The 15,368-nt window shown below is 38.1% G+C and overlaps 1 protein-coding gene across 1 annotated transcript; it reads right to left on the bottom strand.

Annotated features, from left to right (window-relative positions):
* Positions 1–2,459: 2,459 nt before the first annotated feature.
* LOC149390323 (Sec23/Sec24 protein transport family protein) lies at positions 2,460–14,347 on the bottom strand. Its single transcript, XM_089620177.1, has 12 exons — positions 13,487–14,347; positions 13,234–13,407; positions 7,213–7,374; positions 6,946–7,088; positions 6,294–6,369; positions 6,009–6,184; positions 5,824–5,905; positions 5,646–5,723; positions 3,551–3,712; positions 3,214–3,477; positions 3,024–3,128; positions 2,460–2,833 (listed from the first exon to the last, which is right to left on the bottom strand). Exons 1-12 carry the CDS (start codon positions 14,207–14,209, stop codon positions 2,693–2,695), a joined length of 2,286 nt encoding a protein of 761 aa, XP_089476303.1. The 5' UTR covers positions 14,210–14,347; the 3' UTR covers positions 2,460–2,692.
* Between the last annotated feature and the right edge of the window lie 1,021 nt (positions 14,348–15,368).

Here is a 15,368-nt window from a genome sequence, read left to right as displayed (position 1 = left end):
TACGCCGGCTTGAACAACTCTCTTACAAATTTTTTTTCTAAATAAACTATGCCATACAAAAATAACAACACAACACATCGTGAGCACGATCTTCGGACGACCCGAAATTGGTGACAGCGCCAACGGAAGAAAGAAGTACACTCGAGCAGCCTCCTACCATGTCAACCAGACCATGGGCATGTAACCCATCGTGCCATGCAAAATGATCCGCTTCACCGAGGAAGAGGTGGGATGAGTCATGCCCCCAAACAATGACGCAATCGTCGTCGAAGTTTAAGTGGCAAACAACATGTAAAGAGAATCCTTGTCGACAATGGGAGCTCGGCCGACATCCTATTCAAGACTTCCCTCGACCCAATGGCAACGTCTGCCCAATCTCCATCCAAACATCGCTCTACGGCTTCACCGAAGAAAATTTGTACAAGGAAGGGTCAATCATGTTCCCGGTCACGTTCAGGACGTGTCGCGATCAGCAACGACAACCTCCTACCCGAAATTCAGTCACCTGAATCTCAATCTCCTGCTTATGGTTCTTCCTCTCAGAGGCCTCCTTATCCACCTTCGCCTCGGAAATGAGGAAAGAGCTCTCATCTTGGGCCACCTTTACCTTTTCCTCACCGTCGGCCCTCATTTTTTGGAGAGCCCTCTCGGATACATTCAGCTCCATATCCTTCGCGCGAGCATTGCGCTTGGAAATATAGAAGATATTGTCTCAGTGAATGTGCAGCAATATCATACGCTTTTGGGAAGATTAATTTTAATTGCGCATACATGGCCAAACATAGCCTTTGTTGTGAGTCTAGTAACACAGTTCATGCATAGCCCATGTGAGTAACACCTTGAAGCTACATACAAGATCCTAAGATACTTGAAGAGATGTCCAAGAAAGGGTCTTTTAATTATAAAAAATCTTAAAGAGAGTTGTGGAGGCATTCACTGACGTAGATTGGGTAAGATCTTGTGACCGCAAGTCCACATCAGGCTATTGCACGTATGTATGGGAAAATTTGGTCACTTGGAGGAGGAAGAAACAAAGTGTAGTTGCACGGAGCAGGGCCGAGGCTATTGTGAGTTGTAGTGGATTAAACGAGTGCTTGAAGATTTAAGGAAAGATGTCGAGCTGCCTCTAAGACTATTGTGCGACAATAAAGCAGCCATCAGCATAGCTCAAAATCTGTTGCAACATGATCGAACAAAAACAGATCAAGATCGACCGACATTTTATAAAGAAGAAGACGGAAGCAAAAATAACTTGTTCTCCATTCGTCACCACGAAAGAGTAGACAGCCTTTCATTTTAATAAAGGAGTTATATAGACCAATGTGTGAATTAGTTGTAAACAAGTTGGGCATGTACAATATATATGTGCCAACTTGAAAAGGAGTGTAGAAAGTCGTAATTAAACTTAGTCATATAGCCTAATCATCGAGTAGTTAGTCTTATAGCTAAAATATCTCTCAGTTAGATTAGAATAGAATAAATCTAATTATTTATAAAATACATCAGATCTATGAAATTATCATTCTTCTAAAAACTAAGGGGTACTCTACATAATCAATAAATTGATTTTCTTCGCCAACAACGAGCTCAGCGTGATAGCATTGATCTTTACGTTTCAGCCAAACTAAACATCCTTCGCAACCTTGGTATAATTGGAAAGTAGCGCAACACTTTTGCAGACACACCTCTTTGCGGATCGTTGGAACTTGTGGGCTTCCATCGTGATGTTTCACATTTGGGACAATTTTCTAAATGTTCATATTCCTTCCTGAACAAGCAACAATCATTCACACAAGCATCAATATTTGCATACCCTAAATTGAACTCCTTTAGGAAACTCTTTACCGTGTTCAAAGAATCCGTAAGTGTATTGTCGGTCGGTAACAGACTACGAATAATCTGAAGAAGCTCATCAAAACCCTTATCTGAGAGACCATTCTCGGCTTTGTGATTGTACAAGCGATCAAGACTTGTAAGCCCATCACTCTATACAATTGTCCAGGTATTAGTAGAAGATTCAACAGCCATCGCGGCCTCTGTTTCTTCATAAGGAATTCAACAGCCATCGCGGCCTCTGTTTCTTCATAAGGAAGCCCAAGTTGAGGACTTGCTCGATATGCTACCAAGATATCAATTCTTTTATTTCACATTAAAGTCAATTTTTATAGTCGTTTGTGGTTAAATAAATCCTTCCCTATAGCTCATGATTAGCGTAATAACAATTACTCTGCACAAATAAAATGTAATACGATGTATTTTTGCCAAAAAAAAAAAAAAAGACACGACATTAGATATTTATGTGGTTATTTCATCTTTAAATTTAATCTCATAATAAAGTGTAATAATGTGATTTATTTTATTTCACTCTCATAATAAAGTGTAATAATGTTATTTATTTTAGGTCAAAAAAGACAACTGACTGAATTGATTAATAACTTAAAAAGGCTCATCAAACAATGGACCAAAAACATTACAATTTTGAGTTGAGAAAAAAATAAGAATAAGGGTAATAGCTACATACCATACGTAGCTACAAATAACTACTGTACAAGTAATCGGGAACGAGGCAAAAGCGAAACTGAAAAAAAAAAAAAAAAAAAAAAAAAAAAAAAAAAAAAAAAAAAAAAAAAAAAAGCATACAAAACAAAAGAAAGACCTCTTATAAAACTGGCAAAAGAGACCGTTTAGTAGTTTACTGAACTACTAATCTCTGGAGATGGTCCAGAAAGACATCCAAGCTGACATCGTCCGTGAAGATAACATCCCCTCCGGCCAGAGGTGCATCGCTGTTATATGAAGCCGAGGGATTCAACTTCGCCAATAAAAACCGAGCCTGCACAAAGTTACATATACATTAGTCGCCACCAAAAACACAAACTTGACTTGGCTCACTCTAGCATTAAAATGTCAGATTTTTCATCCTGGCATTAATTTTGTTTCACACGAGTTTCTCAGTGTAGAATTCGGCCAGTTAATTTATACTTCATTTTTTTATACTGTAACGTATTTTAACACTAGAATACCTGGGACCCATGCTGGTCACATATCACTAAGCGGGGAACTGGAAATCTCTCATTGACAATTGAATTTGCATCCTCGAGCGGAGCTTGAAGCAACTGGGCAAACGGCTGCAAGAAAACGATTGTGTCAAGTTTATTCTGCAAGATGGTAGACTTCGATAATACCAAATCCATCTCCAGATAATTACTTTACCTGATGATCTGGCATATTATGATAGCCAGCTTTTCGCCACTGAACGATGGTTGAACCATGAAAAACGACGACTGTGAAATAAGAATCCAAAAGAAGAATCCTGTCGGCTGTAATGGCAGCCACGTCGAGGAGGACCGGCTGCTGGACCGACTCAAACGAGTAAGCAAGCAGTGAAGGCTGAATCATCACAACTGAATTTGCAACATTTTCACGATTCAGGATCATTCTAAAGTATGCAGTCTCATCTGGGCTGTTGTTGAAAACCTGTCTCGCACAGTATCTTTGTTAGATCAGAATATCTGAATGGGTGGGTCATATACAGTAAAATGAGGTATACCTGGACAAACTGAGAACGTCTTAAATGAAAGATAAACTGAGGGAAAATTGAAAATCGTGGAGATAGCTCGAATGAAGATGGACTGTCTTTCTGGTACTTCCCGAATCGAGAACATAGATGTATTAATGATTTATCTAACCATCTAATTGGATCAAACTCTGCCTGGTAGGAAGAAAATAAATTAAGATAAGAGTGAGAGACAGATCATCAATGGTAGCACAACTATGAATATGGTAAAAAAGTCGTATCCCATGGCAGCTAAAATGCCTTACTAATGACCTGTACTGTTTCTTGATGCTATCAAATTGATAGATAACTTTATTCTGGAAGATTTTCGACCAAGGAATTTAGGAAGGTATTAAATTCAGATGTACTAAATAGCCAATTTAAAGTTATGAATTTGCAATATAGTCGAGGTTTGTCTTAATTTAGTGAAATAGCCAAAATGTACAATTCAAAAAAAAAAAAAATTGACCACAAGATTAATTTTTTTTTTTTTTTTAAGTGATAAATTGTTTATAATAATTGTCAAAAAATTTAATCTTGACTGTCAAAAAAAAATTGAAAACGTAAATTTGGCTACTTTGTTGAAAAGTTAAAACTTTGACTATTTTGTTAATCAATAAGTTTCAAATGGCTATTTTGTACAACTTTTTCATTCAGCATTAAAACTTGTCTTCTCTCATTTTAATTTAAAAGCGCCATCGTTAGCGCTTCTTTCAAAGGGGAATTAAACATATTGGATGAAAATTCTAAATTATTCAACCTAGATCCTTGCATATTATGCTTGTTCCAAATTCAACAAGAGGCATGTGTAGGCAAACCAGAAGATTAAATACATATCGCCAAAGGAAATTGCATTGTGGGAAATCCAGTGCGTTGTTGTTAGATTATGTGTAAATATGAATTAGTCAAAGTTAGCTGATGTAACTTAGTTAGTTCCTATTCCTTAGGATTAGCTATATACTCTATTTATTTATTTATATTCTAGATATTTAAACGTGTATTCAGCCCTATTAGTTAGGAAGTTAGTTCACATGTATTCCAATTCATCATTAAAGAAAAATCACGTTCATTTACATTTTCTCTCAATTATTTTAATTAAATCATTTTTATCTTTTTTTTCTTGGTAAACTATTCTGTTTCTTTTAGTTTTTCTTTCCTTCTTTTATTTCCTTAAAAGGCCATGGTCAGTAAAATAAATTTTTTTACTAAGAAAGTCTTATTTCACTCTTAAATAAAGATTTTAAAACATTGAACTGACACTCTTTTTTTCTGAGAAAGGGTCTAAAATCTAAAATTATCATTCAATTGCTCCATAAAAAGTGTTTTACTTTCAAAAACTAAATTTGTCGCCAGGTTCAAAAAAAAAAAAAACTAAATTTGTCGCCACAAAGAAAAGCTCATTAATTGTATGGCTACCAAGCATTCATATGAAGGTGGAAAGTCAAGTAAATTTGTTATATAATAATAAAATAAAATAAAAACCATTTAAGTTTAGATTTTAAAAGATCAGACTTGTCTCAAAAATTGTGTGTCAGAGAGTGCTTATAAAAAATGTTTCTTTGTAACACAAATAGTTACATGAGTCGCGTCTTAGTCCCTAGACTACTTTCCGAAGCGAAATAGTCCACAAACGCTTAATTTGTTAGTACTTTAGTCCTCTTATGAAAGTGAGGATAAAAAAGTATTGATATAGCACTTTAGTCCTATTATGAAATTGAGGATAAAAAACTATTGATATGTATCAACAAGGAACTTAAAACATTTTGCCAACTTAAATAACTTACTTATCTCATAAAAAGGATTAATTATATTCTGATTACAAACACATTAAAAATTACTGAATTGAGATTAAAACAAGCTATTTAAGTTTGTTTATAAGTTTATTATTATTTAGGTAAGCTTGTTTATTATTATTTTATGAAAATAATACAAAATTTGTTGCATGAGAACCATTTCACAAAAATACTTTAGGAACCAAATTACCGCAAACATAACATTTCAGGAACCATTTGTACTAAAAAGCCAAAAATATAATTTATCACCAGTACGATGATAAATAAATAAATATAATATTTGAATTAAGTAGTACCTCTGTTTCCATTTTAAAGGAGACAAGGCGTGCCATGACTGCAGCAGCTGCTTCCTGGTCAAATCCAGCAATCAAGTCCTACAACAAAGAAAAGAGAGTTAAATTAGGAAACTAGAGCTACACTGATGAATATTAATAAAATTAAATAACTGATAAACAGCTCATAAAAAGTGCTTGCCTCTATGCATTGTGGTCCAGCCACCCATCTTCTTGAGAGGGTCGTAACACGAAATCTCATTTGACCGCTGCTATGCTGATAACTAAATCAAGAACATCTCTAGTGAGCACCAAAACTTTTCATCATTAGCTAAGCTAACTACAAAGACTCCAAAAGATTTAAAAAAATTATAAGAAGTAGCGTACTAAGTTAAAAATTGAAAGTAGAACTGGTTGCTGGTTGATGGAAGTGTAGCATCCGGAGTTTCCTTCTTGACAGCTTCAAACATCACACACAAAGACGTAGCTGTGTCAAGGCCACACATTTTCCACGAGGTAGTGCCTCCCTGGCCGATAGTTGTGTCAGCGCACAGAGGACCTTTCTGCGCAAAGCCGTCAGAATAAGCAACAAATCAAACGCACAACAACCAGTCAGACTAGGGACAATTGACAATATTCTCGAAAAAAAATTATTAATATACATATATATACCTTTTCAAGCGATGCACAAGGACCAATTATGCCTTTAACTTTGAGATCCTTTGAGCAGTTAATCTCAAATATACCACTGCAAAGAAAATATTACCACATATTATCAGAAGCACAGTTACCATATCCTTGGAAATTAAAATGCATGAATAGTACGCCACCCTCAAATATGCTTCAACTTGATCTAAATATTATGTAGTGTTCTACGAAAGCAACTTCTAAAAAACTAACTATATACATTGAGGTTTAATACACTATATGCTGCAAGACTATTTTACAGAAACATGCATGGAATATAATATATCTAATATTAAATACCTACAAAATCTGCAATTTATAAATTAGAACAAGAAAACCCTGTACCAACTACTACATCTCTAAATTCCTTATTTCAGCACATGCATAATGCCACCAAAAAACTAGTCGAGACTCTCCAATAAGTTTCCTTGCTCATTTGATGCCTATCTCAAAAGCCATGTAGCAATGAGAACAATATATCCAACATAAAAAATAAAAGTAGAAATAAAGCAAACAAATATACAAAATGTCACAGACGGTGCGAAAACTAACGCAGAGACTGTTTTACTTTTAATATAAATCATCCCGTAATTTGAACCAAACAAAATACAAGTCTCAACGATTAAATGTAGCTTACTTTGATGCTAGGCCAAGATCTTGATCACCAGACTGGAAAAAACGTTTAAGTGTGTCCTTAAATACTGAATGGCCAAAACTTTCAGCAAGTACAGCAACTCCACCTGTTCTTTCCACAGCAACTTTGATTTCAGCAATTCCCACCTGAATAGCATATGTGCAAAGAATGTAACAGAACTTGCATGAAAAACTTATTCAAAGTCGTTCCAACATACATGTACTAGATCAGAATGAAGTGGTCCAGAAACAACTAGAATACGAAAATTACCTGGTCGAGGGAACATGCAAAGAGATCAAGTACATGTCCCTGATTCACAAGCTGCTTTGAAATCCCCTCGTAGAACTTCACAGCCTTATGGAAATATGGGGCAGAATCTTTATCCAGATCTTTGTGAGATCGGATTGGCTCTGATAAGTTTTTAGACACGATCTACAAAGATAGAAATAAGTCAGAAAACTTTTAACCAGTCAAAGCAGTGCACATTAGTCTGTAAAGTGTAAATGTAAAACAAAAGGAAAGAAATTAAAAATTACACACAGGACAGAACTATAAAGAGACAATACTCGATAAAATAGCATTAGAAGCAAATCGGAACATATGAACTCATATTGAGATGACTTGATACAAACATAGAAATATGATAAAAACCTTGGAAATTCATAACTCACAAAATAGGAAAATACAAAATAATTGCAAGCTTTCGAGAGGTATGTTCTCTCCCACAGGAAACATCCAAATTTTTCACTCAAAATCTGCCTACTTTTTTCTCTTTCCCTCGTCTTATTTATGCTACAAAATCCATTTAGCTATCTATCAATTTCTAATTACTATACTACCCTTCGCTTCCTAACAAAATACTGCAGACATAATGCAGGGTTGAGACACTCTTGTAATCAGCAATGTATGCAACAAATGATATCATATATCAGCTCTTCAATTCTTGAACAAAAAAGTAAATAAATTTAGGATACCAGTTTACAATTGAAATTTTTTGTCGGATCTAACCCAGACACCATAGTTATCAAAAAAAAAAAAAAACCCGGATGATTCCATATCACATTCACCATTTTTTTTTACAGTTGTCAGAAAGATTGTACAAGACAAAGTCGATGGAGGATAGAAACATTATAAATACAAACCCAGTAAACAAGACAACAAAATAGACAAAGAGACAGCAGATCATTGTCTCCCATCTAACATCGACTCAAAAAAAGATTTATGTTAAATTACGTAAATTTATTACATAGAGCAGTTACTATAATTATTTATTTCTGTTTATTTTTGAGCTGTTATCTTAATATTTATTTTATTCCTATTTCAGTTATAATAGAAAATAGTCAGGAGGTGAAAACCGTGTATAGCTAATAGTTGGTATCCCTACTTATACCAAGTTATTAATGAATAATAAATATAACGCTCAATTATACTTGCTCTCATGGTTTCAGAGCAATAAAACACCTATATAGGATCTTGTCAACTATAGATGGCCGATCCAAGTTTTAATTCCGGTTCTACCGGAGAGTCTACTCAGTCTGGTGGATCGAATTCCATCTCCACCGAGTCACTCCAAAGCTATTCCATTACCTCACACAAACTTAATGGAGGTAATTATAAGGAATGGTCTCAATCTATTAAACTTTTTGTACAGGAAAAAGGTAATTTTAAAACAGCCCTAAGTATTTCCGCAGAAATCAGGGGGCCACTGATCACATGACAAGCTCTTCGTACCTATTCAAATTCCATGTTCTGGTTCTGAAAAAATAAAGATTGCAGATGGGTTTTTCTCAGCTATTGTCATTTCACCATCCATTACTCTAAACAATGTTTTCCACGTCCCTAACCTAGCATGTAGTTTGATATCTATGAACAAATTAGTTGTTGATTCGCAATGTAAACTCATATTTTCACCTACTGGTTGCGTCTTTCATAGACCTGAACATCTTGAAAATCTTCAACCAACCAATGAGCCCCGAACTGAAAATACCAATAGTAATATTTTACCTTACAATGACACCGGAACTAGTCTTATTGAGGGGGCAAACTCCTAAGTTCAGTGTTCATTCAAGACAGCAAAACCCCTGCATTGCCAACATTTGAACAAAGCTCCAATCAAGGTATGAATTCTCCACTCCCTGATTTATCTTAGAACATAGAACCTATAGAAAATTCAATCAACACCGAATCAGCAGATTCAATGTCGTCATCTCATGATAGGCTAGATGAACCCATAGCCCTTAGAAAAAGTACCCAAACATGCAAAAAGTTTCTATTATACCCGCTAACAAAGTATGCCTCTTATCAAAACCTATCTCCTAGCTTTGGGGCATTCACCACCCGTATAACTAATGACGAGGTCCCTAGCTCTATACAGGAAGCTCTTAGGGCATGTTTGGTTGTAAGATAAAAATAGAATGGAATGAGAATGGAAATCAGAATAGCAATAGGAATGGAATGGCAATGTATTTCAATTGTTTGGTTTGGTATTTTAAATTAAAAAAACGTGGAAAAGAATCAATGTAGATTTGACGAAAAGACCCTCGTTATGTTTTCAAATTTTCAAAATATTGCCACTATCTTCTTCTTCATTTATCACAGACCAAAACACCTTTTAATAAAAAAACACAGACCCTCGTTATGAACATCAGTTTTACCGAACGGGCGTTCCGGCGAACACGCACTTCCGAGCTCCGGCGAACGGTGGCGGGAAGACGGTGGGACGGTGGCTGAAGGAGCGGAGGGAGAAGAAGGAGGAGGAGACGAGGGCGCAGAACGCGCAGCTTCACGCGGCGATCTCGGTCGCCGGAGTTGCGTCGGCGCAGCTTCACGCGGCGATCTCGGTCGCCGGAGTTGCGTCGGCGATTGCGGCCATGGCGGCGGCGACGGCGGCGACGTCGGGCGGCGGGAAGGACGAGCAGATGACGAAGACGGACATGGCGGTGGCCTCCGCCGCCACGCTGGTGGCCGCGCAGTGCGTCGAAGTTCCAGAGTATTGAGGGTTGTTTTTGAATTTCGATTGTTCCAGAGTTTAGTTTGAGCAAATAATTTTTAATTTTATTTTATTAATATAATTCAAGGATAAACTTGGAAAAATGGATGATTATTTTATGGAATGGTCATTGTATCCATAGTGTGGTGGAATGAAATTGAAGTAATGAGCATTCTCTGGAATGCAGGTAGAATGATCATTCTCATCCAAAATATTGAACCAAACAAGGTAATGAACTTTTTTAAGAATCCATTCCATTCCATTCCCTCAAATCATCACCAACCAAACGTGTCCTTAGTGTTCCAAAGTGGAGAGAGACGATTTTAGAGCAAATGAGGGCTCTAAAGAAGAATGCTACTTGGGTAGTGACTGAATTACTAAAGGGAAAGCGCACAGTTGATTGCAAGTGGATATTCACCTTAAAATATAGTGCGGATGGTCAAGTTGAAAGCTACAAAACTAGACTGATTGCTCGAGGATTTACACAAACTTACAGTCTAGATTACGAGAAAACCTTTGCGCCGGTTGCCAAACTTAACACTGTTAGAGTTTTACTTTCTTTAGCAGCGAATCTAGATTGGCCATTGCTGCAATTTGATGCAAAAATGCCTTCCTAAACGGTGAGATTGGAAGAGGAAGTGTTCGTGCAAGTTCCACCGGGTTTTGACAACAATGCTAGTGGAAAGGTGTGCTAAATGAAGAAAGCCCTCTACGGACTAAAACAGTCTCCTCGAGCCTGGTTTGGGAGATTTTCGAAGTCTATGAAGGATCAGAATTACAAGCAAGCTAAGTCTGATCACACCATGTTCTACAAGCACACTCCGGGAGGTAAAATGGTTTGTGTGGATGATATGGTCATGACAGGAGCCGATGAGGCTCAAAGTTGAACGATTCAAGATAAAAGACTTGGGCAACCTCAAATACTTCTTGGGAATGGAAGTCGCAAGAACACCAAGTGGAATTGCAATCTCACAAAGAAAGTCTGCGTTGGATCTCCTATCCGAAAATGGTCTCTTTGGCTGCAAACCAGTATCTACACCGATTGATCCCAACCACAAGGTCAGCAAGACCACGGGAGATGTTCCGACCAACAAAAGCAGGCATCAAAAACTAGTTGGAAAGTTGATTTACTTGGCTCATACTTGCCCCGACATCACCTATGTCGTGAGTCTTGTCAGTCAATATATGCACAGCCCTTCTGAAACTCATATCGAGGCAGTGTGTCAAATATTACACTACCTCAAAGGAAGTCTTGGCAAAGGAAAACTCTTCAACAAAAACGGGAGCAAACAAGTTGAAGTCTTCTCTAAACCTGATTGGTCGAGTGTTCGGACGACCGAAGATCTACTTCAGCATAATGAACATTTGTTTGTGGAAACTTGGTGACATGGGAAAGCAGCAGCAGGTAGTGGCTTGGAGTAGTGCTGAATCTAAATGTCGGGCTATGGCGCAGGGGATTTGCGAAGTTATATGGATAAGAAGCATTTTGAAAGCGCTACAGAGTCAAACGCACCAATAAAGCTATATTGCGATAATAAGTCCGCAATCAACATTGCTCGCAACCCAGTTCAGCATGACCAGACCAAGCACGTGGAAATCGATCTACCCTTTATAAAGTAGAAACTAGAGAGGGGAGAAATATGCATGTCATTCGTTCCAACGACCGAACAGCTTGCAAATGTTCTTTACAAATGGCCTTTTCAGGCAAAAGTTCGAAGATTGTCTAAGCAAGTTTGGCATGAAAGATATCTTCGCACCAACTTGAGAGGGAGTGTTAAATTACATACATTTATTATATAGAGCAGTTACTATAGTCATTTATTTCGTTTATTTTGGAGTTGTTATCTTAGTCTTTATTTTATTCATGTTTAAGTTATTATAGAATAGTTTATAGCTAATTCCTTCTATTAGTTAGGAAAGTTTTTAGTTTGTATCCCTACTTATACCAAGTAATTAATGAAGAATAAATATAACGCTCAATTATATACTTGCTCTCAATTTATCATCTCCCAACACAGACCCAAATTCAGTTCAAACGATATTACAAACAAGCGGAGTTCCAATTGTTTGGAACACCGCTCAGCGCTATGTATTTCGCAAGGCAATATATAGCTTCAGACACTGAAAGTCCCAAATTGTGGTCACTAAATAATGATAGTAATGAACCGCCAAAAATTTTGTCATCGTCACGAACGGCATCAACAAGAAGGATGGCTACGAATTACCTCCTCTTAAAAAAATTCCCACCCCAACAAGGAAAAAAGATACAACTGATAGAGACTTCTATGTAAATGCGTTATAATTACCATGTTTTGATAGGTTCAGATCAAAAAACCAAACAATGTAGACCAAAGGAAACAGAACTTCACATGTAAGATATAGCAATTTCGCCACAATACTGTTTGAACCAAGTCTCTATCTGAACCTTTTTTTTTATGATGACAGCCTCTATTTGTACCTTGGACTTCTCTATTCTAGGGTGGCGCAAATTTGAGAGAAAAGTAAAATCACAAGGAGATGTATTGAAAATAAGATAAGAATTTCTTGTTGGTTAAGAAAATTTCAGAGAACTATGTTGGACAATAGGCCTGTAGGAGAGAGGATAAGGTGTGAAAGATAGAGGATAGAGAAAATGATAGGGGGAAATAATGGACTTCCAATTTTTACCAAGGAGTTAGCTCATCACTCACTGTTCCCCACTTTTCTAAGCTAAGCCTCACTTTTTCCCCCCTTATCTAGGGTGCAAATGAGAACTAAATAAAAGCTGAACATCCGATTTGATGTTTTTCCAGTTAGGTTTATAATTTAGATGAAAAACAAAGGAACTCCATCTGGGAAAATCCCCACTGAGCTAGCCCGGCGTCTGTAAAGTATAAACTAAAGATAACAAAAAAGGAAAAATTTAAGGGTAATAGGAAAGTAAAAAGACTATATAAAAGCACAACTAAGGAAAGAATTGCTCGCTCCCAGAGAACCAACCGGTGCTCTTCATTACCCAAGATATTACTCAACTTCTATGAACTCTTTCTTCGGGCTAAGATAAATAGTATCCAAAAGATGAAATCTTTTAGAGTATCTATCCATGCAACAGAACAATGATCAGCATCGAAAAGATTTTCCAAAAACATGTGAGAAATGCTAAATTCATTTGACTTAACATGACAAGATAGAGATTCCTCAAAAAAGTATTCAGTTTTGGGGTTACGATGTGCACCAAAAGATCCTATCACTTCTATCTCGGATCATGTCGAGCCGTAAAAAGAAAGGATAACACTGAAGAGATAAAAGCGAGAAATTCTTACTGCTCCTGGACCTTCCGTGGAGGGACCGCCAACGAAGGCCATGATTCTGGCTCCGGACCCAGGAAAGCAGGCTCCCAACAAACTGGCGGCGATGCTGAGCGCCGTTCCGGTGCACCTGGACGAACGCTGGTCCGGCGCAACCGGCCATGGATCCTTCTGAAGCTCCTCCAAAACCTATTCACAAGCACAGCACGGGTCGAGACTAATGGGCCGGTTTGGATCACAGAGAAGAAGGGGAGGAGGAGAATTGTACCGAATTGAGGGTGAACTCGCAGTCGGAGGCGGGGAGGAGAAACCTGGAGATGGCGTCGGGAGAGAGGCCGTCTCTGGCGCCCGCGATGACACCTGCGGGCCTGGGCTTGTTGAGGAAGAAGCCCATGCTGTCCATAATGTGATCGCGGGAGATCTCCTTGGAGCCGCGGAAGACGTAGGTCTTGGGGAGGGAGGCGAAGCCGAGCTCGTGGACGTGAACGAGGCTGCCGAAGGTGACGAGGCCGACGAGAGCCCGGTCGGGGAGGAGATCGAGGGCCTGAGCCACGGCGGAGCGCAGGTATCCCATCTCCTCCTCGATCACGCAGGTGTCGACGACGAACATGAAGACGGGAGGGACCGGCGGGGCGGCGGCGCCGGCCTCGTACTCCAGGGTGGTGAGGTGAGGGAAGAGCTCCGCGGGGAGGTTGTCGTCGGAGATGGACGCGTAGTGCTCGGGGAAGTGGTTGCGGGAGAAGCAGAACGGGCAGATCCAGATCTTGGCCGGGAAGTCCACGATGGAGAACGGGTTCAGCACCGACCGGCACGTCCGGCACCGCAGCGGCGCGTACGGCAGCACGGGGTTCCCCGGCGCTAGGCTCTTGATCGGACTGTACACCGCGGCGATCGGCACGATGCTGCTCGCCGACTCCTGCTTTGTTCCCGGAATCACGTTCCACGGCATTCGGACTCCGTCTTGCGTCTCCAGGTCCGCGAATTCCGCCATTTTCGAGTTCGATCACGGATCGGTGTCTCTCTGTGTGATGCGCGTCTGTATTGAATCCCAGTATATTTGGGTTTTCTTGGGCAACGGGACTGTTAAAGAGGCACACACCCACCAAATGAAATTGAAGAATGATCAGAGGATGATGAAGAAGTTGTCGAACAATTTTACTGCTACTTGGATTGAAAGTGTGACTGGGTTCGGGTTTCCGGGTCTGGGACGCCTCCGACTGCAGTCCAAGCTCGTTTTGAAACGACGTGTAGTTTAGGAAGATTTCCACAAATATTGTCAAATGTTTCAAATTTGTAAAAGTAGACACTAATATTATCATGGGAAATTGCCTCAACTACCACTATTTGATATGTTTTTTCCAATTTCTCATCAAAATCTTAATTTGGCCAAAAATATTATTAAGCCATTTGTACAAATACTATTTTACCATCAACAATTTATGTCAATTATTGACATAGATGTCAATAATAGATGTCAACAATAGATGTCGATTGTTGACATCTATGTCAACAAACAGAGATCCCAAAAATCACAGATGTCAACAATAAATATCAATTGTTGACATCATATTGAGGGTAAAATTGTATCTGTACAAGTGGCTTACTAGTATTTTTTGCTAAATTAAGTGTTTGGTGAGAAATTGGAAAAAAATTTATCAAATAATAGTAGTTGAGACAATTTATCTATTATCATTTCACTTGCCCTTTACCAAAACCAACAATAAAACATAAATTGACACATCATATATTATATATAATAAATAAAATAAAGGAATGGTGGACACTCACAATGTTTTGTCGTGTGTCTCCTCGTAGAGAGAAAATAGTAAAAATAGCATTAATTGTCCTTATTATTTTGGGTCCATTAGGAAAATAGTCAATTTAAAAGTTTGATATTGCTAATTAGCAAACGTGTAGTAAATCTTAGGTAAATAGCTATTTTCATGTATTTACATACGTAAATCTTAGAAAATTAACCACTTCCATATATTAGGCAACGTCATTATTTACGGCTATTTACCGAAGATTTACCAAACATTGGCTATTTAGCAATGTCAAATGTTTCAATTGGTTATTTTTCTAATCTTTTGTATTATTTTAGGGTGATAGACTTTTATGTCTCTTTTATGTTTTATTTTTAATAATGCTCT

The sequence above is a fragment of the Urtica dioica genome, chromosome 7 (genome assembly GCF_054948205.1).
Source record: "Urtica dioica subsp. dioica isolate 48M chromosome 7, U.dioica_male_clone48M_v1_H2, whole genome shotgun sequence".
In the NCBI taxonomy this organism is placed as follows: Eukaryota; Viridiplantae; Streptophyta; class Magnoliopsida; order Rosales; family Urticaceae; genus Urtica; species Urtica dioica.
This window is presented reverse-complemented; position numbering and strand designations above follow the sequence as displayed.